This window comes from Cryptococcus depauperatus, chromosome 3 (assembly GCF_001720195.1).
Source record: "Cryptococcus depauperatus CBS 7841 chromosome 3, complete sequence".
Lineage (NCBI taxonomy): Eukaryota > Fungi > Basidiomycota > Tremellomycetes > Tremellales > Cryptococcaceae > Cryptococcus > Cryptococcus depauperatus.
In genome coordinates, this window is record NC_089470.1 from 1,161,920 (window position 1) to 1,185,169 (window position 23,250).

The 23,250-nt window shown below is 45.2% G+C and overlaps 12 protein-coding genes across 12 annotated transcripts; 6 read left to right on the top strand and 6 right to left on the bottom strand.

Moving 5' to 3' along the window:
• Positions 1–139: 139 nt before the first annotated feature.
• L203_102719 (uncharacterized protein) lies at positions 140–872 on the top strand (the record flags this gene model as incomplete). The annotated part of the gene is made up of 4 exons (XM_066212139.1): positions 140–203; positions 254–338; positions 384–590; positions 644–872. The coding sequence occupies 4 exons, from the start codon at positions 140–142 to the stop codon at positions 870–872; spliced, it is 585 nt and encodes a 194-aa protein (XP_066068236.1).
• Positions 873–1,030: 158 nt separating this feature from the next.
• On the top strand, positions 1,031–2,479 carry L203_102720 (uncharacterized protein; the record flags this gene model as incomplete). Its single annotated transcript, XM_066212140.1, has 8 exons — positions 1,031–1,324; positions 1,370–1,523; positions 1,573–1,737; positions 1,791–1,878; positions 1,929–1,996; positions 2,045–2,245; positions 2,300–2,355; positions 2,399–2,479. The coding sequence occupies 8 exons, from the start codon at positions 1,031–1,033 to the stop codon at positions 2,477–2,479; spliced, it is 1,107 nt and encodes a 368-aa protein (XP_066068237.1).
• A 1,431-nt stretch (positions 2,480–3,910) lies between these two features.
• L203_102721 (uncharacterized protein) lies at positions 3,911–5,067 on the bottom strand (the record flags this gene model as incomplete). Its single annotated transcript, XM_066212141.1, has 4 exons — positions 3,911–4,175; positions 4,245–4,380; positions 4,440–4,922; positions 4,980–5,067. 4 exons carry the CDS (start codon positions 5,065–5,067, stop codon positions 3,911–3,913), a joined length of 972 nt encoding a protein of 323 aa, XP_066068238.1.
• A 206-nt stretch (positions 5,068–5,273) lies between these two features.
• L203_102722 (uncharacterized protein) lies at positions 5,274–6,349 on the bottom strand (the record flags this gene model as incomplete). Its single annotated transcript, XM_066212142.1, has 5 exons — positions 5,274–5,298; positions 5,353–5,448; positions 5,500–5,733; positions 5,953–6,200; positions 6,251–6,349. 5 exons carry the CDS (start codon positions 6,347–6,349, stop codon positions 5,274–5,276), a joined length of 702 nt encoding a protein of 233 aa, XP_066068239.1.
• Positions 6,350–6,496: 147 nt separating this feature from the next.
• On the top strand, positions 6,497–10,137 carry L203_102723 (uncharacterized protein; the record flags this gene model as incomplete). Its single annotated transcript, XM_066212143.1, has 5 exons — positions 6,497–8,979; positions 9,028–9,101; positions 9,153–9,452; positions 9,503–9,961; positions 10,019–10,137. The coding sequence occupies 5 exons, from the start codon at positions 6,497–6,499 to the stop codon at positions 10,135–10,137; spliced, it is 3,435 nt and encodes a 1,144-aa protein (XP_066068240.1).
• A 268-nt stretch (positions 10,138–10,405) lies between these two features.
• Positions 10,406–11,491, top strand: L203_102724 (uncharacterized protein; the record flags this gene model as incomplete). Its single annotated transcript, XM_066212144.1, has 7 exons — positions 10,406–10,415; positions 10,470–10,603; positions 10,654–10,712; positions 10,761–10,913; positions 10,960–11,054; positions 11,109–11,239; positions 11,288–11,491. 7 exons carry the CDS (start codon positions 10,406–10,408, stop codon positions 11,489–11,491), a joined length of 786 nt encoding a protein of 261 aa, XP_066068241.1.
• Positions 11,492–11,564: 73 nt separating this feature from the next.
• Positions 11,565–12,162, bottom strand: L203_102725 (uncharacterized protein; the record flags this gene model as incomplete). The annotated part of the gene is made up of 6 exons (XM_066212145.1): positions 11,565–11,700; positions 11,770–11,784; positions 11,843–11,952; positions 12,007–12,036; positions 12,092–12,105; positions 12,159–12,162. The coding sequence occupies 6 exons, from the start codon at positions 12,160–12,162 to the stop codon at positions 11,565–11,567; spliced, it is 309 nt and encodes a 102-aa protein (XP_066068242.1).
• A 1,288-nt stretch (positions 12,163–13,450) lies between these two features.
• On the top strand, positions 13,451–15,609 carry L203_102726 (polyadenylate-binding protein, cytoplasmic and nuclear; the record flags this gene model as incomplete). The annotated part of the gene is made up of 4 exons (XM_066212146.1): positions 13,451–13,671; positions 13,735–14,043; positions 14,096–14,580; positions 14,624–15,609. 4 exons carry the CDS (start codon positions 13,451–13,453, stop codon positions 15,607–15,609), a joined length of 2,001 nt encoding a protein of 666 aa, XP_066068243.1.
• Positions 15,610–15,963: 354 nt separating this feature from the next.
• On the bottom strand, positions 15,964–16,813 carry L203_102727 (thiamine pyrophosphokinase; the record flags this gene model as incomplete). Its single annotated transcript, XM_066212147.1, has 4 exons — positions 15,964–16,091; positions 16,147–16,258; positions 16,304–16,583; positions 16,629–16,813. 4 exons carry the CDS (start codon positions 16,811–16,813, stop codon positions 15,964–15,966), a joined length of 705 nt encoding a protein of 234 aa, XP_066068244.1.
• A 1,554-nt stretch (positions 16,814–18,367) lies between these two features.
• Positions 18,368–19,127, bottom strand: L203_102728 (uncharacterized protein; the record flags this gene model as incomplete). The annotated part of the gene is made up of 4 exons (XM_066212148.1): positions 18,368–18,374; positions 18,428–18,549; positions 18,592–18,789; positions 19,110–19,127. The coding sequence occupies 4 exons, from the start codon at positions 19,125–19,127 to the stop codon at positions 18,368–18,370; spliced, it is 345 nt and encodes a 114-aa protein (XP_066068245.1).
• A 59-nt stretch (positions 19,128–19,186) lies between these two features.
• L203_102729 (uncharacterized protein) lies at positions 19,187–20,522 on the bottom strand (the record flags this gene model as incomplete). The annotated part of the gene is made up of 8 exons (XM_066212149.1): positions 19,187–19,313; positions 19,359–19,476; positions 19,522–19,706; positions 19,755–19,887; positions 20,026–20,314; positions 20,367–20,384; positions 20,440–20,465; positions 20,516–20,522. The coding sequence occupies 8 exons, from the start codon at positions 20,520–20,522 to the stop codon at positions 19,187–19,189; spliced, it is 903 nt and encodes a 300-aa protein (XP_066068246.1).
• A 629-nt stretch (positions 20,523–21,151) lies between these two features.
• On the top strand, positions 21,152–23,125 carry L203_102730 (V-type proton ATPase subunit B; the record flags this gene model as incomplete). The annotated part of the gene is made up of 10 exons (XM_066212150.1): positions 21,152–21,178; positions 21,233–21,326; positions 21,407–21,714; positions 21,763–21,825; positions 21,872–22,355; positions 22,405–22,820; positions 22,881–22,919; positions 22,963–22,981; positions 23,044–23,059; positions 23,113–23,125. The coding sequence occupies 10 exons, from the start codon at positions 21,152–21,154 to the stop codon at positions 23,123–23,125; spliced, it is 1,479 nt and encodes a 492-aa protein (XP_066068247.1).
• Between the last annotated feature and the right edge of the window lie 125 nt (positions 23,126–23,250).

Here is a 23,250-nt window from a genome sequence, read left to right on the forward strand (position 1 = left end):
GGAACCAGATACGCCACCCACGGCATTGCCTTCCATCACGCGACGCCGTCATTTGATTCCGCAAGGAGCTCGGTTGATTGGACTTTGCGCCGAAATTTCTCCCCTCAACCATCAAGACCACTCGAATTTCGCAGAAAAAATGGTCAAGCTCTCGACCCAGAAGCGTTTGGCATCCTCCATTGCGGGCGTTGGCAAGAGGAAGAGTGAGTGGCGGTGGCCACGAGGATAAGATATTGATGCTAACCACATCAAGTTTGGCTTGACCCTCAGGAGGCTGCAGAGATTGGACAGGCCAACTCTCGATCCGGTGTCAGGAAGCTCCTCAAGGATGGTCACATGTAGGTGCTGGAGGATGTGAAGGGACATTCTAATACGAATTGTAGTATCATCAAGCCTACTGTTATTCACTCTCGTGCCCGTGCTAGGGAGCACGCCGCCGCCAAACGAGCCGGTCGACACACCGGTTTCGGTAAAAGAAAGGGTACCGCCGAGGCTCGTATGCCTACTAAGATCCAGTGGCTTCGAAGGATGAGGGTTTTGAGGAGGCTGTTGAAAAAGTACAGAGAGGCGGGCAAGATTGACAAGCACATGTGCGTCGGATCAAGTTGGGACAAGGGACCAATTTGCTAACTTTTCTGTCTAGGTACCACACTCTCTACCTCGAATCCAAAGGTAACCGATTCAAGAACAAGCGAGTTTTGATGGAACACATACACAAGGAGAAGGCCGAGAAACTCCGTACCAAGCACCTTGCCGAGCAGCAGGAGGCCCGTCGTATCAAGAACAAGGCCATGCGAGAGAGGAAGGCAAACAGGCTCGCCGAGAAGAGGCAAGGTATCCACCAGATCGAGCACGTGGAGGCCAAGGAGTAGAGTGGTTTTTGTACTTTTACAAGAGATGGATGCGTTTGTCTCTGCCACCATTATTTGCTTTGGTTGTGTCATTATTTGTGGCTGCAAAGTTTTGCAGCGAAATGTGGCGTCTGATCAAGTGGAGGTTTTTGAATTGTGTTTTTTCATATCCATTTACTATGTGTACAACTATCCATTTCGTTTCTAAACGTCTCTTTCGCTCGACGAGACGTACATTCGCAACACTCAACGCAAGCATCCCTCGCTCAGCAACCCCATACCAAGTATTCGACGAGGCTTCCAAAGATGCTCAGCGTTCCCGAGCCATTATTCGTCTCCGCCAATTCCAAGGCCAGTCAGACAACTATGATTCAGCTCATGAAGCTGGGATTCAACCAGATGTGGAAGACAGCTTGAGAGTGGTTGATTATCTCAGAGAAGAAATATCAGAGAGACTGGCAGAGAGGATAGAGGTAGGCCAAGTCGGTTTGTGAACGAAAACGACTTACAAAGGGTAGGATTTGAGAGTCCCACCTTCATCCATCATGGAAATATCATCTCATGCTGGGCAACTGACTCAAATACTACAAGATGTCTTGTCTGATCCATTGTCGACAAATCCACAGGAAGAAGGAAAAGGTTGCAAGCAGTGGTGGATGGTCGAATCGAATCGTCAGTCTTTACCTTGTTGTCTATCAGATGGCCGCTCATGTTGAGGTAGGAGAGGCGCTGCATAGAGATGATGATTCTTTCTTTGCGACACCTCCAACCAGAATTCAGGCGTCTGTATCTGACTTACTCGCCCATCCCGAGATTGTGCCACTCAAGGATAATGTTGAGGCAGTTGTTTCATCAGGCGGATTGCAGTGGGTGGGAGATATTGTCGGTATGTGATCTTTTCTTAAGGCTATGGGTGTTGGGATGGCTCACGTCGACAAGGCGGGTTGACTCAGGTGAAACACCTATTGAAGCCTGATGGAGTGTTTGTGGCAGCAGTCTTTGGCGGTGATACTTTGTTTGAGCTTCGGTATGTTGTAACGTCATGTCGCTGCGAACAACGTTTGACTTATGGTCTAGCACTTCGATGCAGTTGGCGGAACAAGAGAGGAAGGGGGGCATCGCTAATCGTATTTCTCCCATGATTAGTATGTTGGCTGTATTCTCATATACCAAGTTCTGACCATATACTACAGACCCTACGGACGCTCCTTCCTTGCTGAATCGTGCAGGATTCACATCTGTGACAGTAGATGTTGAAGACATGACAATCAACTACCCTTCAATCTGGGAGTTGATGGCTGATCTTCGAAACATGGGCGAATCCAATGCCATTCTGGGAAGAAAAGCTATGATCGGAAGAGATGTCTTGATAGCAGCGAGCAGTATCTATCACAGTGAATAAACATTCCGCTTTTGGTCGATCCAACACAAGGTGCTGATAAACATAGCCTTGTATGGGAACCATGACGGTAGCATTCCGGCTACATTCTCAATTATCTTCCTTGTACGATCAAACACCGGCTAAACATATGCTGATTTGTTGACAGATTGGATGGAAACCTGGTCCAAATATGCCGCAACCTTCAAAACGAGGCTCGGGTCAAGCTAGTTTGAAGGAAGTCTTGTAAACTACAGTTCATGAACAGCGTAGCATATCGTATATCAAGTTTATTAACTTACGTTGTCTTGTGGCTGTTTCAAGATAATTCAGCTTCATCGACAGGGATATGAGCATTGACACATAGTAGTTGTATCGAAACAGCTGTGACATTCAGACTTGTCACTTACCAAGACATGAACGTGTCAGCTGTCTAGGCAATCTCGTCAATCACCATCCTCTGGTCGCGACAAAAGTCCTCACGTATCTTGTACGCTCTATCATTGCATCTGTATGATTCTCTTCGATCTCTTCTACAGCTGCATGCTCATCTCTTATATTTTTCTTTTTTCAATCACAGAGCAATTTCTAGGATTTACTATAGGTTCTTGGAGTAAGAAACTCTCATGATCTCATTCTTGTTTCTTTTTCCTTCCTGGCACAATGAACAAGGTTAATTAACATGATAATCTAGAGCTTTATGAGCAAGCTTACAACATTTGACCACAAAGCATCTAAACCAAAAGTAGAGCAGACTGACTGACTTATAGTGTAGTCACTTCTCACCCACTGTCGACTCATTACAGTTCTTGTCATCAATCATTCAGCTGATTGTACAGTCTGCCACTTTTTAGCACCATTTTGCTGATTACTAGCACAGTAAGAGCCGACTATTCTCAAATTTTGAGTACTGCCTGAATACTAGGCCGCTGATAGCGTTTGCCCTAACTCTGTAGCTGGGTTGGCCTTAATCTTCGATGTTCATTTCTATGTGGCCGCCGATTATGCTAGGTATGAGCTTTGCCAGCGCATTTAGCCCAGCAACAACCAATACAGGGACTGCATCCCCATGCAGTTTACTCTTGCAGTCACGTTCGCAACACCTGCTGAACTAGCTGTATCAATATAGACCGTCAGTTTCTCTTTACTTTTTCGCGACACATTCCATCAGATAACTACACATTCCATGTTAGCAACAAGTCAGCCCTTGCAGCACTTCTTTGACGAATGAGCTTAACGCCTCTAGAGTCAGAGTCAAGAATGGACAAGATATTTTATAGAACAAGTCCCATCGGAAACTTAGATCGATTTAAAACCATTTGAGACGATTTGATCATTGTAGAACACTCAGAGAAATTGCGTATTTAGTCAGCAATGTGTTGACGTTGATTTCATTTTGATGATGGCGGTAGGAAATAGCGTTTGTGAGACGGCGCTTCAAAATACAACATTTACAATGAAACGAATCTTTAAACTTCAAACGTATTAATTGTATTCAAGCAATGATAACTCGTTCTCAAAGGCGACCAAATAAGCCTCATAGCCTTTTCTTCACATGCATTGCCAAAGCAAGGAAGTTTCATTTTTCTATATGTTACTGAGATACGCAGACAACACGCAAACGCTTTTTGTAGGAATATACAGCAAAGATATGGCGTCAGTTAGAAAAACGAGAAGCCAGCTAACTAAGCCTCTCCAGGTCATTTTGCAAGCTCATTACTTCTTGTCTGTTCATTCCAGATTTCCTAGCCCCTCTAATCTTTTCAATTATTTCCCTCTTTTCTTTTTCAATTGCATCCTCTTCTCCAGCTAATTGCTCAGAGTGAAGTGAGGTAAAATGTTTCCATAGGAAAAAGACGATAAGCATAACTCCGAGACGCATATCGGCTGCACAGAGGAGAAAACCGAGCATTGTTTGAAGAAGGTTGGCAACTTTTGCATACCGTCTATGGTTGTATTGTTAGCCGAGATGCCTTGGTCAAAAACAAGCGAAAGAGGCTCATCAGAAGACATACTCTTCTTCCTCTTTTTGTGTTTTGGCAATTTTGAGCAGTTGTATATCTTTTTTAAGCATTTCCGTTTGCCAAGGATTCTTGAGACTTGCCTTGAGCTTGCTCTTGTCTATTGGTGGAGCCATGAGATCTTTCGCATCTAGCAACGAGCTATTGTCAGGATCTATCTCTTCATAGTCGATAAAAAAAGAAATATACCATCTGGGACGTTATCCCACCACATTGTCCCTTCCGCTTCTCCTTTTTTCGGCCGCAACCCATCCTGGAATGGTACAAGAGCAGGCCTACCAGGACCTTGCATAGTCATAAAATAATTTTTCCTGAAGCTTGTGCTAGATGGATCATTTCTACTGCTCGATGAGCCTGACACTTGCTTGGGTGTAGGATCGCCGACTCGTTTGTTAGAAGGAACTGCCATCTTGCCATCCCTGACGTCAGCAGATGAAAGCGGCTTTTGAGAAGAAGAGGAAGAGGAGGAGGACTTGGGTTTGGCCTTTGCCACGAGTGCTTGAAGACGGTCACGTTCAGCTTCTTGTCGGCGAAGAATGTAGTACCCAAGGTAGGCTACGATGATTATCATGATGAAGGGCGGCGAAAGAAAGGGCAAGGGACTCATGGTTTGTGAACCATCTGGACCAGTGGAAGTTGCAAAGGGAGAATATGGAAATGAGGGGTGAGAAGCTGCGAGAAATCAGTGAATAGCTGTCCAAGATGAATCGTAGATAAATGGTAACTAACCAAGTCCCATTACAACTAGTGCAAATAGGACTTGTTCAAATGGCCCAAAGGTCACCTTCTTCTTTTTCTCGTCCTTGTCCTTGGCCATTATATATCAGTAGTGACTTATGCTGCAACTATACGTTCGATTCAAAATGAGTTAAAAGAAACAGTGGTAGGATATGCAACAGCAATCTCTACTCTTGTCGCCAAAGGAAGACCAACCAACCTGCGACAAAATTCAAAAATGAAAGGATGGACACGATAAATACCCTGATGTCACAATGCATGCCAACTCAACGCCAGCGTCTACATCTACTCTTGAGCAACGACAGGGAACCTGCAAATTTTAGTCAGTAGAAGCTTGAGTACAAGTCAATGAAGGCAAGCATACTCAAAAACGACGTCCTTGCCAGCGAGACTTCGATAGACAGAAGAAAAAGTGTCAAGCTTATACTCAAGGTTGTTTTGGTCTTTGGAGTCTAGGTAACTGCGATTTTGTTAAGACACGACGATAGAGGCTTAGATACAATTAACCTACACTCTGATCAACTTGCCACCATCCTGAGCAATCCTGGTTCTCTTGCCAACAATTTCAGAGGGGTACACAAGCTCCTCAAGAATCTTCTCGTGGACGGCGCTGAGAGTACGGGATCTGGGTCGCTTCTGCTTCTGAGGTGCAGAAGAGTTTCGGGAGGGCTTAGGAAGGACGCGTCTTTGGGAAAGGAAGACAATGTACTTGTCGGAAAGCTTTTTCTCAAGCTCGCGCGTGAGTCTACAAGTAGATATATGGAAGATAGAAATAATAATGGAAGGGATCATGAGGTCAGCATTCCAATCTTGTTTCGAAGCCGCGCTCTCATCCACAATTCGCACAAGCCAAGCTGCCTAGGGGAGGTGGGCCTAAAGAGTCCCTCCGTCTACCCCGACCATACTTGGCAAGTGTTTCAAATTTCCATCCTTGTCATCCTCCGTCCTTGCTGTCCAGACTTACCTCTGCTGGACCTTGTGGAAGGCCTTGACCATCGGCACAGGCACGAAGATCACGACTGCCTTCCTGCCGCCTTTAACGTCGACCTCCTTGGCAGAAGAGAAAGCGAGCTGTCGAAGCTCAGACTTGAGTTCGGGGACATTAGCCTCAAGGTCAAGAAGAGCCTGAGCAATTTGCTGCTCGATTTCGGAGGGAGGAGTCTGTGGGGCGTTGGCAGATCGCAAGATCTTGGAGTTGATGCTGGCCATGATCTAGTACTTGTGAGTCCAATGAGATACTGCAAAAGATACAAAACACTCACGACTCTTTTTTGAGGGTTGAAGAAATTGGACAAAGATGAATTTGGCACAATTTCGCCCTCACCACATCGGAGTTTTCGGAGATTTGTGAATTTGACCATTCCAAGAGTGTGGCAATGAGTAAGGCGGACTTGACCACGTCTTACGTAAATATATTGACTGTCGAATTGTATTGCCATTCTGCCTTCAGCTCTTTTCTAAACTACTTCTTTGACTCGCTGTCTCCAGAAAGAGACACATTCGCAGCTATGTCTGACTACCCGCAGCTGCAGTCGTATACAGCCCCACAGGAGGTTCTTGACGAGCACGAGGAACACAACGAGCAAGATGATACCCCAGATGCTTTTCAGGACAGGGCGCGTGTAAAGCAAGTGGCTGCTAGGCAGAGTGATTACCAACTTCGTCGATTTGACAGAACAGACGGCACAGGAGAAGGGGAAGATGAGAGCTATGAAGACAGAATGCGACGAGTTAATCTTGAAAAGGAAGAAGAGCGAGTGAGAAAGTTCAAAGAAAAAATGGAAAAGGAGACACAGGAAAAGGTGAAGATGGAAGATGGCGATAAAACTCCCCCCCGACGTATTGATAATGAAGATGAAAGGGGCCATAAGCTTGTTACTGCAGATGATCGAACTCCGCCTAGAACCGAAGCTGGTGGCGAAACCCCACCCCGTAAGAAGCAAAGATGGGATGTTCCCGAAATCAAGGAGGAAGTCAAAGAAGAGCCTCAAGAAGAGACGCCTGCACCAAAAAAACGCTCTCGTTGGGACCAGACTCCCACAGAAGTTCCTGAGAAAAAACGTTCTCGATGGGACCAGACACCTGCCCAAACACCTCAAAATGCAAGCTCTGCTCCACTCGGTTTATCTCGAACACTTTTGGTCGAAGACAAGAGATATCGTCGTATGACAGATGATGAGCTTGATTCTTTGCTTCCGGGGAAAGAAGAAGGTTATATGATAGTACCTGTGCCAGATGATTATGTTCCAGCTCCTACTGTGCGCAAAATGGTTGCTCAGTCTTCAGAAATGGGATTCATGCAGCAGTCTGATGAGGATGCCGCTAGAGCTAGGGCTGCTGCCGGTGGTGTGCAAGGTACAACGGAGCAGACAGAAATTGAGGGTATTGGAACATTACAATTTCTCAAGCCTGAGGACACTCAATACTTTGCCAAAGTTTTGGGTGAAGGTGGAGGCGAAGAAAACGATAACGAGTATACTCTTGAAGAGCTCAAAGAACGCAAAATCATGCGTCTGTTGCTCAAGATAAAAAACGGTACTCCTCCAGTACGAAAAACTGCCCTTCGACAGATCACAGACCGAGCTCGAGAATTTGGTGCAGGCCCCCTTTTTGACAAAATTCTTCCTCTGTTGATGGAGCGTACTCTCGAGGACCAAGAACGACATCTTCTTGTGAAAGTCATTGACCGTGTCCTTTACAAACTAGACGATCTCGTTCGTCCATATGTACACAAAATTTTGGTCGTTATCGAACCTCTTCTTATTGACGAAGATTACTATGCTCGAGTCGAAGGACGGGAAATCATTTCAAATCTTGCTAAGGCCGCCGGGCTAGCTCACATGATTTCTACCATGCGTCCTGATATAGACCATGTCGACGAATACGTCCGTAACACCACTGCTCGTGCATTCTCTGTCGTTGCATCTGCCCTTGGCATTCCAGCTTTACTTCCATTTCTTCGTGCTGTTTGCCGATCCAAAAAGTCCTGGCAGGCAAGGCATACTGGTATTCGTATCATTCAGCAAATTGCTATTATGATGGGCTGCGCTATTCTCCCACATCTGCGTCAACTAGTTGATGCTATCGCCGATGGTCTCAAGGATGAACAACAGAAGGTCCGAACGATGACTGCTCTTGCGTTGGCTGCTCTTGCTGAGTCTGCGGCTCCTTATGGTATTGAATCTTTTGACAATGTCCTGAAGCCTCTGTGGCTTGGTATTCGACAGCACCGAGGTAAGACACTTGCAGCTTTCCTTAAAGCTATCGGTTACATCATACCTCTAATGGATCCCGAGTACGCTGGGTATTACGTTCGAGAATGTATGCCTATTCTTATACGAGAATTTCAAACGTCAGATGAAGAAATGCGTAGAATCGTGCTACAAGTTATCAAGCAATGTGCCTCCACAGAAGGTGTTACCCCAACATATATCAAGGACGAAGTGCTCCCCGAGTTTTTCAAAGCTTTCTGGGTTCGGCGTATGGCACTCGACAAAAGAAATTATAAACAGCTTGTGGAGACTACAGTAGAGCTTGCTAACAAGGCAGGGGTAGCAGAGATTGTAGGCAGGACGGTAAATGATCTCAAAGATGAGAGCGAGCCTTTCCGAAAGATGGTCATGGAGACAATCACCAAAGTGATCGCCAACATCGGAACCGCCGATATTGATGAGCGAATGGAACAGTTGTTGATTGACGGTATCATTTATTCCTTTCAGGAACAGACTTTTGAAGATACAGTCATGCTTGATGGCTTTGCTACAGTTATCAATTCTCTAGGTCCTCGTGTCAAACCTTACCTGCCACAAATCGTTTCAATGATTCTATGGCGACTCACGAACAAGTCTGCCAAGGTTCGTATGCTGGCGGCTGATTTAACCACCAAACTGGCGCCTATCGTCAAAAATTGCAAAGAAGACATGTTGTTAAGCAAGTTGGGTGTGGTCATCTTCGAGCAACTTGGCGAAGAGTATCCAGATGCCTTGGGAAGGTTGGTCTAGTTTGATTGTCTTGAAATCAGGGACTGATCTTTTTTTAGCTTGATAGCAGCCGAAGGAGCCATTGCCAACGTTGTCGGCATGACCGAGATGAATCCTCCAGTCAAAGATCTCTGTACGTGACAATCTTCATTCACCGTGTATGTCTTGCCTAATAATTACGTAGTACCTCGGATGACACCTATTCTTCGAAACCGTCACGAGAAGGTCCAGGAAGCCACCATTAACCTAATTGGTCGTATTGCCGATCGAGGTGCCGAGTACGTTCCTGCAAAAGAATGGATGCGAATCTGTTTCGAGCTTTTGGATCTGCTTAAAGCCCATAAGAGGTCAATTCGACGAGCAGCTGTGAATTCCTTTGGCTATATCGCCAAGGCCATCGGTCCACAAGATGTGTTGAGTGTATTGTTGACCAACTTGAAGGTTCAAGAAAGACAGAGTCGTGTGTGTAGTACTGTTGCTATTGGTAGGTCTGCATCATGAGTGGTGGCCGAGTCACTTATGGGTACATCGTAGCCATCGTTGCCGAAACCTGCGGGCCTTTCACGTGTATTCCCGCTATTCTAAACGAGTATCGTACCCCTGAACTTAACGTCAGAAATGGTTGCCTCAAAGCCCTTGCTTTCGTCTTTGAATATGTTGGCGAGATGTCCAAAGATTATATCCACTCTGTAGTGGGTTTGCTGGAAGATGCTCTTACCGATCGAGATCATGTTCATCGTCAGACAGCTTGTGCTATAGTAAAACACCTTGCTATTGGTGTCGCTGGCCTTGGGTACGAGGAGGCTTTGACCCACTTATTGAATCTGGTTTGGCCTAATATCTTTGAGACAAGCCCACACGTTATTGGAGGCGTAATGGACGCAATTGAGGCAATGAGATTGGGTCTCGGGTCAGGTTTTGTTTTGTCATATGTCTTGCAGGGTTTGTTCCATCCAGCTAGAAAAGTAAGAGAAGTTTACTGGCGGATGTACAGTAAGTTGCTTTGTTTTGCAGAAAGAAATTGGCTGATACTAAATTCGTCTTGCGCAGACACCTTGATTCTTGGTTCATCAGATGCAATGGTGCCCTTCTATCCAGCTTTAGGTTCAGAGTCGGATTTAGCTTCGGGACAGGATTACACAAGGCATCAGTTGATGATGTGGATCTGAGTAAAAGACAAGTATTAACTCATGCATGTTGTATAATTGATGACTGTACTCAATAGAGTATACGTTCTCTTATGTTGCTGTCTTTTATGATACCATCTTATGATGATACTTTTTTCTACTTTACGAATTATACTACAAAAGTAAGATGGCCTCCACTTTGCCGTATATCCATGACGACGTCATCACATTGAAGTTGTACCAAATACTTTTTGCGAAAGCTTTATCTTTCTAATAAACCATTTCAAGTTGTAGATATATCTCAAACGCCATGTCCACAAGTGATTCTTTTTAAGTCTATAATAGGGTAAATGCTAACAAGTTCAACATTATAGATTCAGAATGCTGCCCCCCTCAATCTAACAGCAACCACACCAAGCCCAAAGTTTCTCATCCAGTATCAAAGCCTTTTGGCTACCAACCAAAGGGCGAGTATAAATCTGTTGAATCATACGAAAAGGTCTATGTGGTAAGGTTGCAACATGCTCAGCAAATGAAAACAATTACTTATCATATCAGACTGGGCCAGAAGGTGCTAAACACGCGTTGGTGGTTATTTATGATATTTTTGGCTTCTGGTAACTACAACGGCTGGTTTGTATTCTCATCTACTGACATTCAGGAAGGGATGCCACTATCCAGGGATCTGATCTTTTAACGTCCCACCTCTCAGCTACTCTTCCTACCCGAGTCCTTATGCCAGATGTTTTCAAGGGCCACCCTTTTCCCGCTGACAAAGATGGGGATAAGAAGCTTCTACAAGAGTTTCTCGCTACAACGTATGCCTCGATGGTAAACACATGGCCACAGCTTATATTGAAATAGTGCGAAGCTTGAAGACAGATTGCCTGAAATCATAGATTTCGCCAAAGACTTGAAGAAGAGTTTCGTAAAAGTTTCCATTATGGGCTACTGTTGGGGTAAGATTACATTTTTTACTCTTTTGGTCTGCTGGCTGATCAACTGGAGTGCAGGCGGTAAAATGACGCTTCTTTCTCTTGATGAGAACACACCTTTTGAAGCTGGTGCTGTTGTTCATCCTGCAATGATTGCAAAAAATGATGGCGAGAAGCTCTCTGCCAAACTAGCTTTCTACCCCAGCCAGGTAAGTCGCTCTCATGGATTTATGAGAAGTTATCATAACGATCAGCAGGATGAGCCTAAAGATATTGTCAAGGAAATTGAAGAGCTCATCAAGTCTAAACCTTTTGCTGACAAATGTGACTATCATTTGTATGACACGGTGCATCACGGTTGGGCTGCTGCTCGTGCCAACTTGAAGGATTTTGAGAATGCCAAACAGTATCAAGATGTGTATAAACGGTTGGCAGAATATTTTGGTGCTATCAAGATCTAAGCAATATATAAATGAAAAGCAAAAAGAAGCGAATGCAAAACTATCAAGAATGCTATATGCAATATCATGTAACTTATATCCACCATCTTCTTCGCTGCATCCATCTGCGCCGAGGTCCTAGATGACATGTCCAACGTTCTCGACAATCCCATTCGCCTGTGCGACCAGACCATCGACTTGTCGCTATAGATAGAGGATTGCGACGGCCACTGAGCAAAAGTAAATGTTAGCTCACAATGAAATTCTGAACTGGACTGGATGAACATAAAATGACTCACGGATAGTATCGGTTCCTAGTGGTGGGATCTAACGGTCAGATTCTATCCACGTAAAGTTTCGCTTACAATCTACGAGTTGCCATCCACAACTCCAGCAGGTGACATCATGATCAGGCTTGAGCGGACAGATGGGCACACCGCAAAAGTGCAATGTCCTTGATGTGACGCCAGCTTGAACAAATGCTATGTATATAGCTTGTGAGTACCCAAGACATAACAACCAAGCGATAGTCTTACAAGCTCCACAATGCGGACACAACTCTGCTGCTATTGGTCGGATATGTCTCTTATTGGATTAGCTATCTTCGACTTGAGAACTCACCGAGTAGTATACCCCTGTTGATGTCAAAATATAAGCCAAAATGCCAAGAATTTTAGACTGGACCTACCCATTGCGATTTTGTTATCAGACTCAGTTAAGCTGCCACCCACGATACAGGGTTAGAGCAACGTTTTGAGAAGGGTGCTTGAGTGTATGGAATAAAGAATCAGTCCTTTGTTGGTCAAGTATGAAAGGAGATATATTCTATATTGCAAGTCATCTATCCGTTCATAACTGTGACTTGAATGTGTTGCGGGCCCTTCTCCAGTATCATCGACTGTGAGAGAAATAGAGATGACGACTGAACTCAACGGTAAGTAAGATACAACACCTCGAATGAAGAGAGCGCTGAGTGAATTGCCAAGAAGAACATATTCCTAAAACTTTCCCTCATGTCTTTGACCTTCAGCCTCTAGCTGAACACTTTGCCAACAACCCTATTCCTACTGCAGCATGCAGGCTCATCGACTTACCCGGGGACGACTTCCTAGACACTGAGGATAAGAACTATGTCATTGAAGCGAGCCTTTGGGTGATGAGCGCAAAGTTTGATAATTTGCCCAAGGAAGAAAGGCCCAATACAAGGGATCTGACCAGGAAGGTGAGAATGTACCTGTTGTGGTCAATTATTCAAGGAGAATGCTGAAAATTAATTAGTGGATTACCAAGCACCGCCTGGAAGTTATTAATAAGCTGGCATCAAAGATTGAGCCTCCACTTTGTAAGTTCAATTACTCTGATTCAAAAGCTGAGCTTTGTAGCATGCTTCACGGTGAACTTGATTGACAGCGACGTGATATCAATCATGGATGAGTTGTTAGCAAAGACTTTGCCCATAGAGGCCAGGGAACCCAAAACCCAGAGGTAGAGCACTGTTCGAATAGCCATTTGTTCCTGCATGAAATCTTTAAATCCTTGAGCTATAAACAAGTTAGCATACTATTGTTCGATTTGATCAAAATGCTGTAAAAGTAATAGATGTAAATGTGGAGAGAATTCAAGTTGCAACATTGAACGCCACATGCCGATAATGCCGATATAATGGCTCGGCATTTTACATAATTAGCTGTGGCTGTTTGTGCAGTTCTTTTGTCCTCGGCGCAGAAAATTGCGAGCTTTTTCTTTCTTTCTTTTTTCTTTTTTTTTTTTCAACTTTACTGTCTTCTTTTATTTGTCTAGAGAAGAGAACAATCAGTCTATAAAAGGTGATATGATTTCCTTCTGTGACTTTTTACCGCTGACAACTTGCATTCTAAGCCTTCAAAAAACCCTACGTAAACGCACACTCTACCAATTTACGTGGACGATCCCACCAATAACGCCTGAAAAAAAAAAAATTACAAAAAATAATCAAGTACAATGTCTGACGAGACTGCTACTTCTCCTGTCCCGGCCGTTGAGAAGCCTACCGCTCCTGCTCCTGCTCTTGCAGCTTCAACTGCTTCTGCTGAAGGCGCTACTTCCCCAGCTCCTGTTGGAGGCAACTCTCCTTCGGCTTCCCTTTATGTTGGTGAACTTGACCCAGCCGTTACTGAGGCCATGCTTTTTGAGATCTTCAACATGATTGGACCTGTCGCATCGTGAGTTGATAAATGCATCGGGTAGCGCCCTGCATGCGCTCGTTGCTGATCAAAGAAATGCAGTATTCGTGTTTGTCGTGACGCAGTCACTCGACGATCTCTCGGATACGCCTATGTCAACTATCTCAACGCTGCCGATGGTGAGCGTGCTTTGGAGCACCTCAATTACTCTCTCATCAAAGGTCGACCTTGTCGAATTATGTGGTCTCAGCGAGACCCTGCCTTGAGGAAGACTGGCCAAGGAAACATCTTTATCAAGAATCTTGACCAGAGCATTGACAACAAAGCTCTTCATGACACTTTTGCGGCTTTTGGTGATATTCTCTCCTGCAAGGTTGGTACGGATGAGACCGGCAAAAGCCGCGGTTTTGCGTAAGTGCATTTGCAGGCGGAATTTTGTATTTTACTGATACTCAAAGTATAGCTTTGTTCACTATTCCACTGGTGAGGCTGCCGATGCTGCCATCAAAGCCGTCAATGGTATGCTTCTTAATGATAAAAAAGTTTTTGTCGGCCACCACGTCGGAAAAAAAGACCGTCTTTCCAAGATTGAAGAGCTTCGCGCTCAGTTTACCAACGTCTACATCAAGAACGTTGATCTTGAGGTTACTGATGCCGAGTTTGAGGAATTGGTCAAACCTTTCGGTCCCACCATATCTGTTGCTCTTTCCAGGGATGACAGTGGTGTCTCCAAGGGTTTCGGGTTTGTCAACTTCGAAGACCACACATCTGCCAGGGAATGTGTTGATGAGCTCAATGACAAGGAGGTCAAGGGCAAAAAACTTTATGCTGGGAGGGCTCAAACTAAGGCTGAGCGAGAAGCTGAGCTCAAGAAAAGCCACGAGGAGAAGAGACTTGAAAATGAAGCCAAGAGTGCTGGTGTCAATCTTTATGTTAAGAATCTTGACGGTGAGTATATTGTCAAATTGGAAATTCAACTAACACATCATAGACGAGTGGGATGACGATCGTCTTCGCGCTGAATTTGAGTCTTTTGGTACTATCACTTCCTCCAAGGTCATGAAGGACGACAATGGCGTTTCTCGGGGCTTTGGCTTTGTCTGCTACTCCTCTCCCGACGAGGCTACCAAGGCTGTCTCTGAGATGAATGGAAAGATGATTGGTACTAAACCTCTCTACGTCGCTCTCGCCCAGCGCAAGGATGTTCGTCGACAGGCTTTAGAGTCTCAGCTTGCTCAACGAAGTCAACAAAGGATGCAGTATGGCGGTGGTTTCGCTGGCGTTCAAGGCTACATGAGTCAGCCCATGTATGGTTACCCTCCCATGCCCGGATATGGGCAACCTATGCCTGGTATGCCCCCCGTCCGTGGTCCCATGATGGGCTACCCCGGCGGTCCCCAGAACATGATGCAGTCCCGACCTCGATACAATCCCAATGGTCAGCCCATTCCTGGTATTCCGCCTTACGGCATGCCTCCTCAAGGCGCTTACCCTGGTGGTCCTGGCTACCATGTCCGACCTGGTTCTGGTGGTCGGGCTCCTCCTTCGGGCTCTAATGGCAACGGTTCCCGAGCTGGCGGCCCTAGCCCAGTTGCTGCCCCTCAAGGACTTCCCGCCGGTTCAATGCCCCGTGGTGGTCAGATGCCTGTCCGACCTCATGAGCAGCCCGCTGTTGTTGCTCCCCAACCTGGCCGACTTGATGCTCAGACCTTGGCTAGGGCCCCCCCTGCTGACCAGAAGCAAATGCTGGGCGAGGCCCTCTACCCTCTGATTTTCGAGACTCAGCCAGAACTTGCTGGTAAAATCACCGGTATGCTCCTTGAGATGGACAATGCCGAGCTTCTCCATCTTGTCGAGTCTGCTCATGCGCTACAAGAAAAAGTTGACGAAGCTCTCCGAGTGCTTGCGGAATGGGGCAAAAGCGACAAAGCTGAGGGCGAGAAGGAGGCTGTTGCACCCAAAGAGGTGGAAGCCTAGATCTCTTAGTCATTGCAATTATTATTCCCTACTGGAGAGATTCGGAGTAGATAAATGCATACAAACAACTTGGAAGGTATGTCTATAGTTTTTTTTGTTCACCTCTGAGGATTACAGCTAAACTGTCAACATAGTTTTTTTCTTTGTTGCAATTATCCTCGAGTTTATCTCTTTAAATGTCTTCAAAATGAGTGTGTTTCGTAGGGCTTTATGACTGGCATGCAGACTGTGACTTTCTCATCTCACTCATCTTGTTGAAATCTTGCACCAATGTGCATGATTATTCTGCTCTGATGGCTCTCAATGAATAATGTCTATATGTATGCGCCGAAGAACCTGGTTAAACTCTATGGATTAATTCAGCAGTGGGCGAATTTCGACAGTCCAAAGAATAGGTTTGTCCGTCTCGATGAACACGGTGGGATTATCAGGTAAAAGATGGTTTGAAGTGGACAAGTTGCCTGTGAGCGAGGTCTCCCAGTCTTTTCGGAAGGGAGTTAACATATATTGTAACCAGTAGCTTCCAAATGTACTCACCAACATCCCATTTGAGACCTCTTGTCTTTACATGAGCACTTTCGATGCCGACTGGCAACAAGCCACACGTTTGTCCCATAGTGCTATTATCAATCTCAATCTCGTGTTTCCCCTGAGTAATGTCAAGGCTGTAATAGATGTACATCGCTACGCTTACCTCTTTCAGAACCCAGGCAAAAGACTCTTGATCCAAGACGTAAATCTTCCGAGTTGCTTTGAGCAAGACCGACATGGTGTGTACCGTTTGATCGACCCGTCCACCCAAGCCGCCGAGCAGGACAATAGCATAATCTGGAGGGACTTCTTCTATGCATTTCATAAGGTCTGTAGATTCTTGATCGTCATCTCGCTTGATTGGGACTGCCCGAGAGGCATAATATTCTTGTACGTCTGCTCGTATAGAGTCAAGGTCACCTTTGATCATGTCTGGCAAGTATCTATCGCCTCAAGGTGAGCATGAATATAGCAAACATTCAGCATACTTATGTTGATCATCTACATCATACAGTCTGTTTGCCCCACCATCTGCACATATCCTGATGGCAGCAGCTCTCCAAGTGTTGTGAAGGACATGTTCCCGTATGGGTTGGTTGACGATGATGAGAGCATACTTTTCCGTTGCTTCTCCTCTGAGTAGCTCTCTACATGTCCAAACACTAACTGTCATCTTATATTTACAGTATTAAAATGTAATTTTTCATGTAATAATAGGGTTATTCATTTCTAAGCGCGAGTTGAACACTGGTCAGTTCGTAAAATTGAATCACGCTAGTCTTCACAACTAATATTTGATCCCGTGGATGATCACGTGACTTTTCTCAAGGGGTAAGTCAATTTTGACGTACCACGTACCATTGAACAGGTTAAGACTTGGCTTTCCCAACTGTTTATAACGCATAATTTTCGAGATTTGAATCTACTAAGCACCCACATTGTTTCACATATCCAGTACACTATCTGCTCATTGTCAAGAAATGGACGGTGTATTGTGCAAATGCGTTCTTGACAACAACTTCTAGGCGAATAGGGAAAGTTTGAGAATGATGTCCGACAAGAAGACAAGTCTGTTTCTTTTACGATCGGTATATGCTCGAGCGATACTTTTTTGCTGACTCTGAATGAGATGGCCCCGTGAATTTGATCTCCATAGTCTCACTATCCTTGTTTGCTGTGCTTGCAACTATTCGTTGATTGTGGAATAAATGAAAAGAGTCGTGATGAGTCCAGATGGCTCTTTGCTCGTCACAAATCTGTCTAGTTACGGGTACGTACCAACCAGCGTCATACGTGGCCAAAACAAAACAAGGCTTTTGACAAGACTGAACTCGGAAACAAATACCTCCTCTAATGATGCATCAAGAGTCTCATCGCCGACAGATTGTATGATAGAATGTCGTTGGGTTCAATTTTGCTACTCGGGCCAGGTAGGTGCTATTTTGAAGGGAGGTAGTAAGTTCTCGTGTGAATAGTTGTTAGCCAAGCGAAACGCAGACACCTTGATATCTGCATGACCTTACTCTCCGGTTCCTCATCTGTCGTCTTTTGAAATCAGGCTTTGTGTCATAAGGACATATATACCTCTTCAATGAGTAATTCATCGCTGCTACTCGTAGTGTTGGACGGAGGACAACCTTTCCGAAAACATTGCGTTTCAACTCGTGCTCGGTTTAGTAAAGACACTATTGTCTTGTTTGTGCCTTGGCAAGATCCGCCAACTCGCTGCCATACCTTGGTGGCTTCTCAACACAACAACTTGTCCTGTCAAGATACTCTTCAATCCCATTGTCGCCCCTCTTGACCTTTTACCCTCTGCCTCGGATGTCATTTCGTTTAGAAGCATCACACCAAGCGATGCACAGACCTGGCTGCCCAAGCAATCACTCTGGGACTTCTTGCCCCAACCTTCAGCTAGCCTGTTCTAAAAAAGATTGCTGAAGGCGTAAACCTTTTGTCAGCTCTCTGCGTCGAAATTCGTCCTCAAACGATCCGTTAGCCAACGAAACCACGACGGATACCGCTACAGATCAAACCTTCAGTACACTCTTTGGACTTGGTCTTCACCGTTAAACATCTGATTGGAAAATGGCTCGCGGGCGAGATAACCCTCGACTTGAGTTAGCCTTGGACCCAGGAATGCAATACATCACCTTACCCCCTACCCTCCGTCTCGTCTTTCCCATATCTTACCCTGTCCACTGCCAATCAGGCATCTTTTTCCCCTTCACAGTCTGCACAAATCAATCATTTCATCATACCCTTTTCACAAGATCCAGGAGCATACTGTGGTAGTGTAGCGTCAACCATCGGACGAGAAATGCCAATTTTGTCAAACTCGAATGGGCCGTTTGGGACATGCCAATAGGCTTGAGACGCTGAGAAAGGAGAAGAAGGATCCTGAAGCAACTATAGCCTATCAACAATAAGGGAATAGCCATTCAAACCCACTTCATGGCCAAGCGATTCCACCCAACGTCCTAAACCTGCTCGTCGAATCACACTTCCACATCCATCTCTAGGGCGATATAGCTTCCTACTGTTTACCCTTTCCTCTAACCCATCCACCGATACAAAGTTGGTGAGCTCCAAAAGCGGGGCGGACAATGGGGAAAATGGAATCGTAGGGGTTGTACGTGGGATGGCAGACTAGGAGGTGAGAGCTGAGATGATTTTTGCTTGAGAAGGCTGAGCTATGGCCGACATTTAGTTCTAGCTGTATGAAAGGTTTTCAAGATAGCAAACAACATGCTGCAATGGAAATGAGTTAAGAAACCCATGTCAAGATTACGTAAATGGAACCCAACAAATCTCAGATCACCAAACGACATTACTGAGAGATAAAAACAAACTCGAATTCAACGTTGTCAATGCAGCTACTCTAATTCATTCTTATATCTACAAGCTTAAAGTGCTTTCTCTCCCATCTCTCCGGCTCTTTCCGTAAAAGATCGACGAGGAGTACCCACCTTCACCCTACTGACCATGCCATGGAAGCTTTGGTAGCCACGTTTATACAAGGAATATACCAACTCCCACACCTCTATCAGAATTTGGCCCAATCCTTCAAGTCATACAAGGTCTGGGTACCTTTTCTCAGCTCTTCTGAGGTAACGGTGAAAAGGGTCTTCTGCAAAGATGACGGATCGGTGGAGTTCCAGACCGTGATGTGACTGGAATAAACTGTCAGCGACTGACTGGATATTCAAACCACCTACGTTTTGTCCACAGCCGTCGAATAGACAGTATAGTACTGATTGGGCTCCATACCTTTGGCAGGTGGTTTTTTGGTCAACACAATGACAGGATTCTCATTGGCCTTGCCCATCAAGGCATCTACGCTCTTATCAGCCTCCATTCTCCCCTGACTTGAAGACATACCCCAGTCCTTGGCGTCCTCAGTGACGTCTATTTTCTCTGCGTCCACACCGGTAAGATACTTGAAACCCCATAGACCGGCCTGTGCCAACTTGTCATTATTGCTGTCCACGCTCTTGAACAGTCCATCCTTCACGACGCCACTTCCGCCTGCGGACATGATTGCTTGCCAAAAACCACCGGTAAACCTGTTTACTGTCAATGTGTACAACCTGGAATGTTGCAGAACAACCTACCAAGGGTTGCCCGCGTTATCGTGAGCTGAACCTGCGGCGTCTTTATAATTGACAGGAACCTGTTTTGTCTTCAAATCCTTTGGATCCTTTGAATCCTTCGGATCCAAGTAGTAGACGCTGAAGGTGGCACTCTCTGCGTTGTCCGAAGCCCCCTTGTCGAGCTTGATATTGCCTTTGACTTTCTTAGAGTTGACATGTGTAAGCGCGCAGAGAGCCGTGGTGAACCAGCCGGCGCCGTCATTCGTTTGGATACTGAGGCAATTCGGTTCACCCTTAACGTCATAGAGTGAATCACTCGTTTTGCCAGTGGGGTTCGCTGTCGTTATTGCTGTTGGAGGAACACTTTCTGAGGGCGGATTCTTACTGTCTGTGTTACCAGGGGTAGTATTGGGATTAGAAGTGCCCTTTACGGGACTGACGGTTACACTAAGACGGGGAGAGTCGGCGTTGGACAATGGATCTACAGCGGTTACACGCTCAGTATCCGCTGCCCGCTTGACGCGGGAAGCTGAGCTTAGAGCAGAGACATCACGACTGGGCTGGAGAGGGCTTTGCCAAGACTGGGACGATTTGTCAACCACAACATTTGTACGGAGGAGACGTTTGGCTCACCCAGCATAGGCATTCCCACTATAGCAGCAATCGTCGTAAACTGTACCATCTTGTTCCAGTTTTGTTCAAATACTAGCAGAGTATTGTGAACGAGCTGCGCTTTATACGCAGAAATGTCTTGTCAAACGGGAGCCTCAATCATCATATACCTTTCATCGTCTTGCCAACTTTCAAGTATCAAAACACTACTCCCTTTCAACTCTTATCCACAACGGTTGCATCTCTTGTCAAGTTCTCAACGTTCCCAGGACTAGTCGAGGAGTCAACGCACATGTTTCAAGGACACTCACTGTCAAAAGATTGGATCGAGTGTTACACTAACAACACAGTCAGTCGCTTGGGAGCACCAGCGTCGTCAGTGACAAGTCTGCATCTGGCTAAAAAGAGAACTGGGCTGGCGAGGGTGATCTACATCTTGATTCGTACGTACAAGATAGCTTTTTGCATTGGATACAGTGTAGCGTGGAGGCTTCAACGTACAAATAAAATTTGTCGACTGTTGAGATTGTTGAAAAATGCAGAAAGAAGAGTAAAAGAGAGGTGCATTTTTTATCTTTAGATATGTGAGAGTTGGAGTAGTCAATTCTGACGTACAACGTACAATTGAACAGATTTAGAATGGACATTCCCAGTATTTCAGTTTATATTTACGTAATACATCAAGTCATGGCTCGTTGTGCTCCTTTCTACCCTTTCTTCATTTACATCTCTTCATTCATTTCCTCTTTTCTTTACTACGAGATTAGAAATGGTCAAGGAATCAGGTGCTGATATACATAAATCCAATGCCGCAGCAGCGATCAGGCAATACGGTATAGAGCCTCGCCTTGGTAAGTTTACCATATTGCACATTGGCTGACCATCAGACTATCGTACCGTATCTGCCGTTAATGGGTAAGTCATCATGTGGTGAAGATTGGCTGACATCAAAGGCCGCTGGTCGTGCTCGAAAATGTTTCGGTGGGTCATGCCAACACTCAGACACTGCTAATTCATCTAGTTTCCCTCCTACAATGAAATTGTTCAGCTTACCCTTCCAGACGGTACCATTCGTGGAGGTCAAGTTCTTGAAGTGAGCGGGAAGAAGGCTATCGTGCAAGTCTTTGAAGGAACCCCAGGCATAGACACTAAGGCTACTCGGATATCTTTTTCTAATTCCTCGATGAAGTTGGCCGTCTCGGAGGATATGCTTGGGCGAGTTTTCAATGGTAGTGGTAATCCCATTGACAAGGGACCTAAAGTCTGGGCAGAAGATTATCTCGATATCAATGGATCTCCTATCAACCCTTACTCTCGTATCTACCCTGAGGAAATGATTCAAACGGGTATCTCGACCATTGATACCATGGTGAGTCTGAGGCTCAAAATTGTATGAATGCCTGTTGATCCAGGCTAGAACTCTATTGCACGTGGTCAAAAAATACCTATTTTTTCCGCTGCTGGTCTTCCACATAACGAGGTGAGCGTTGCGTTACATTGAGTATTTGAGTTCTGAATGTGTACAGATCGCTGCCCAAATCTGTCGTCAAGCCGGTCTCGTTAAACGTCCTGGTGCCACCAAAGGCGTTCATGATGGACACGAAGACAATTTCTCTATCGTCTTTGCTGCTATGGGCGTCAATATGGAGACCGCACGGTTCTTTAAGCAAGATTTTGAAGAGTCCGGTGCCATTTCCAATTCGACTTTGTTTGTTAATCTCGCCTCTGACCCTACCATTGAGCGTATCATCACGCCTCGTTTGGCCCTGACTACTGCCGAGTACTTTGCGTATCAACTCGAAAAGCATGTCTTGGTCGTTATGACTGACATGTCGAGCTATGCCGATGCTTTGCGAGAAGTTTCTGCTGCACGAGAAGAAGTACCTGGTCGACGAGGTTACCCCGGTTATCTCTATACCGATTTGTCTACTATTTATGAGCGCGCAGGTCGTGTAGAGGGTAGGAATGGTTCAATTACTCAGATTCCCATCTTGACTATGCCTAATGATGGTGTGTCTCGTGATATGGCATTGGCAATCACTGATTTGCTTTATTTTAGATATCACTCATCCTATTCCTGATTTAACTGGCTACATCACAGAAGGTCAGATTTTTGTAGACCGTCAACTTTATAACCGTCAGATATATCCTCCTATCAATGTCCTGCCCTCTTTGTCTCGTTTGATGAAGAGTGCCATAGGCGAGAAATTGACTCGCAAGGACCACGGAGACGTCTCGAACCAACTTTACGCCAAGTATGCAATGGGTAAAGATGCCGCATCAATGAAGGCTGTCGTTGGTGAAGAAGCTTTGTCAGCCGATGACAAACTTGCTCTTGAATTTTTAGAAAGGTTTGAAAAAGAGTTTGTCGGTCAAGGACCGTACGAATCTCGAACCATCTTTGAGAGTCTTGACATCGCTTGGGAACTTCTTAGGATCTTCCCCAAGGAATCCCTAAATCGAATCAGTCCCAAGGTGAATTTCATTCCAGCGAACGATTATATGAAGAATTATGCTGATTATACCATGATTTAGATTCTCGCCGAGTTTTACTCGCGTAAGGCTTCTCACATTGTCACGGAATCCAAGGGCAAGGAAGATGAAGGAAAACTCATAGACACGTAATGCTTCAAACGGTTAGTAAAAAAAAAATTGGTACCTCAAACGGTTGTATAAGCTCATGTCGTAATGAACACAGAAATGAGTCCCCTAAGGTGAATGCTAAACGAGTAGAAGAATTGTCAGAGTTTGATGTAATTATATGCAGATTCATAATTTGACTCATATCATTAGATTGGGTACACTAACGGAACACAATAATGGATGTGAAGGAAAGAAACATAAGAGTGAATCAATTGAGTCAATGCCAAGTCCGCATAAATTTATCGTCATGATATTATTCAAT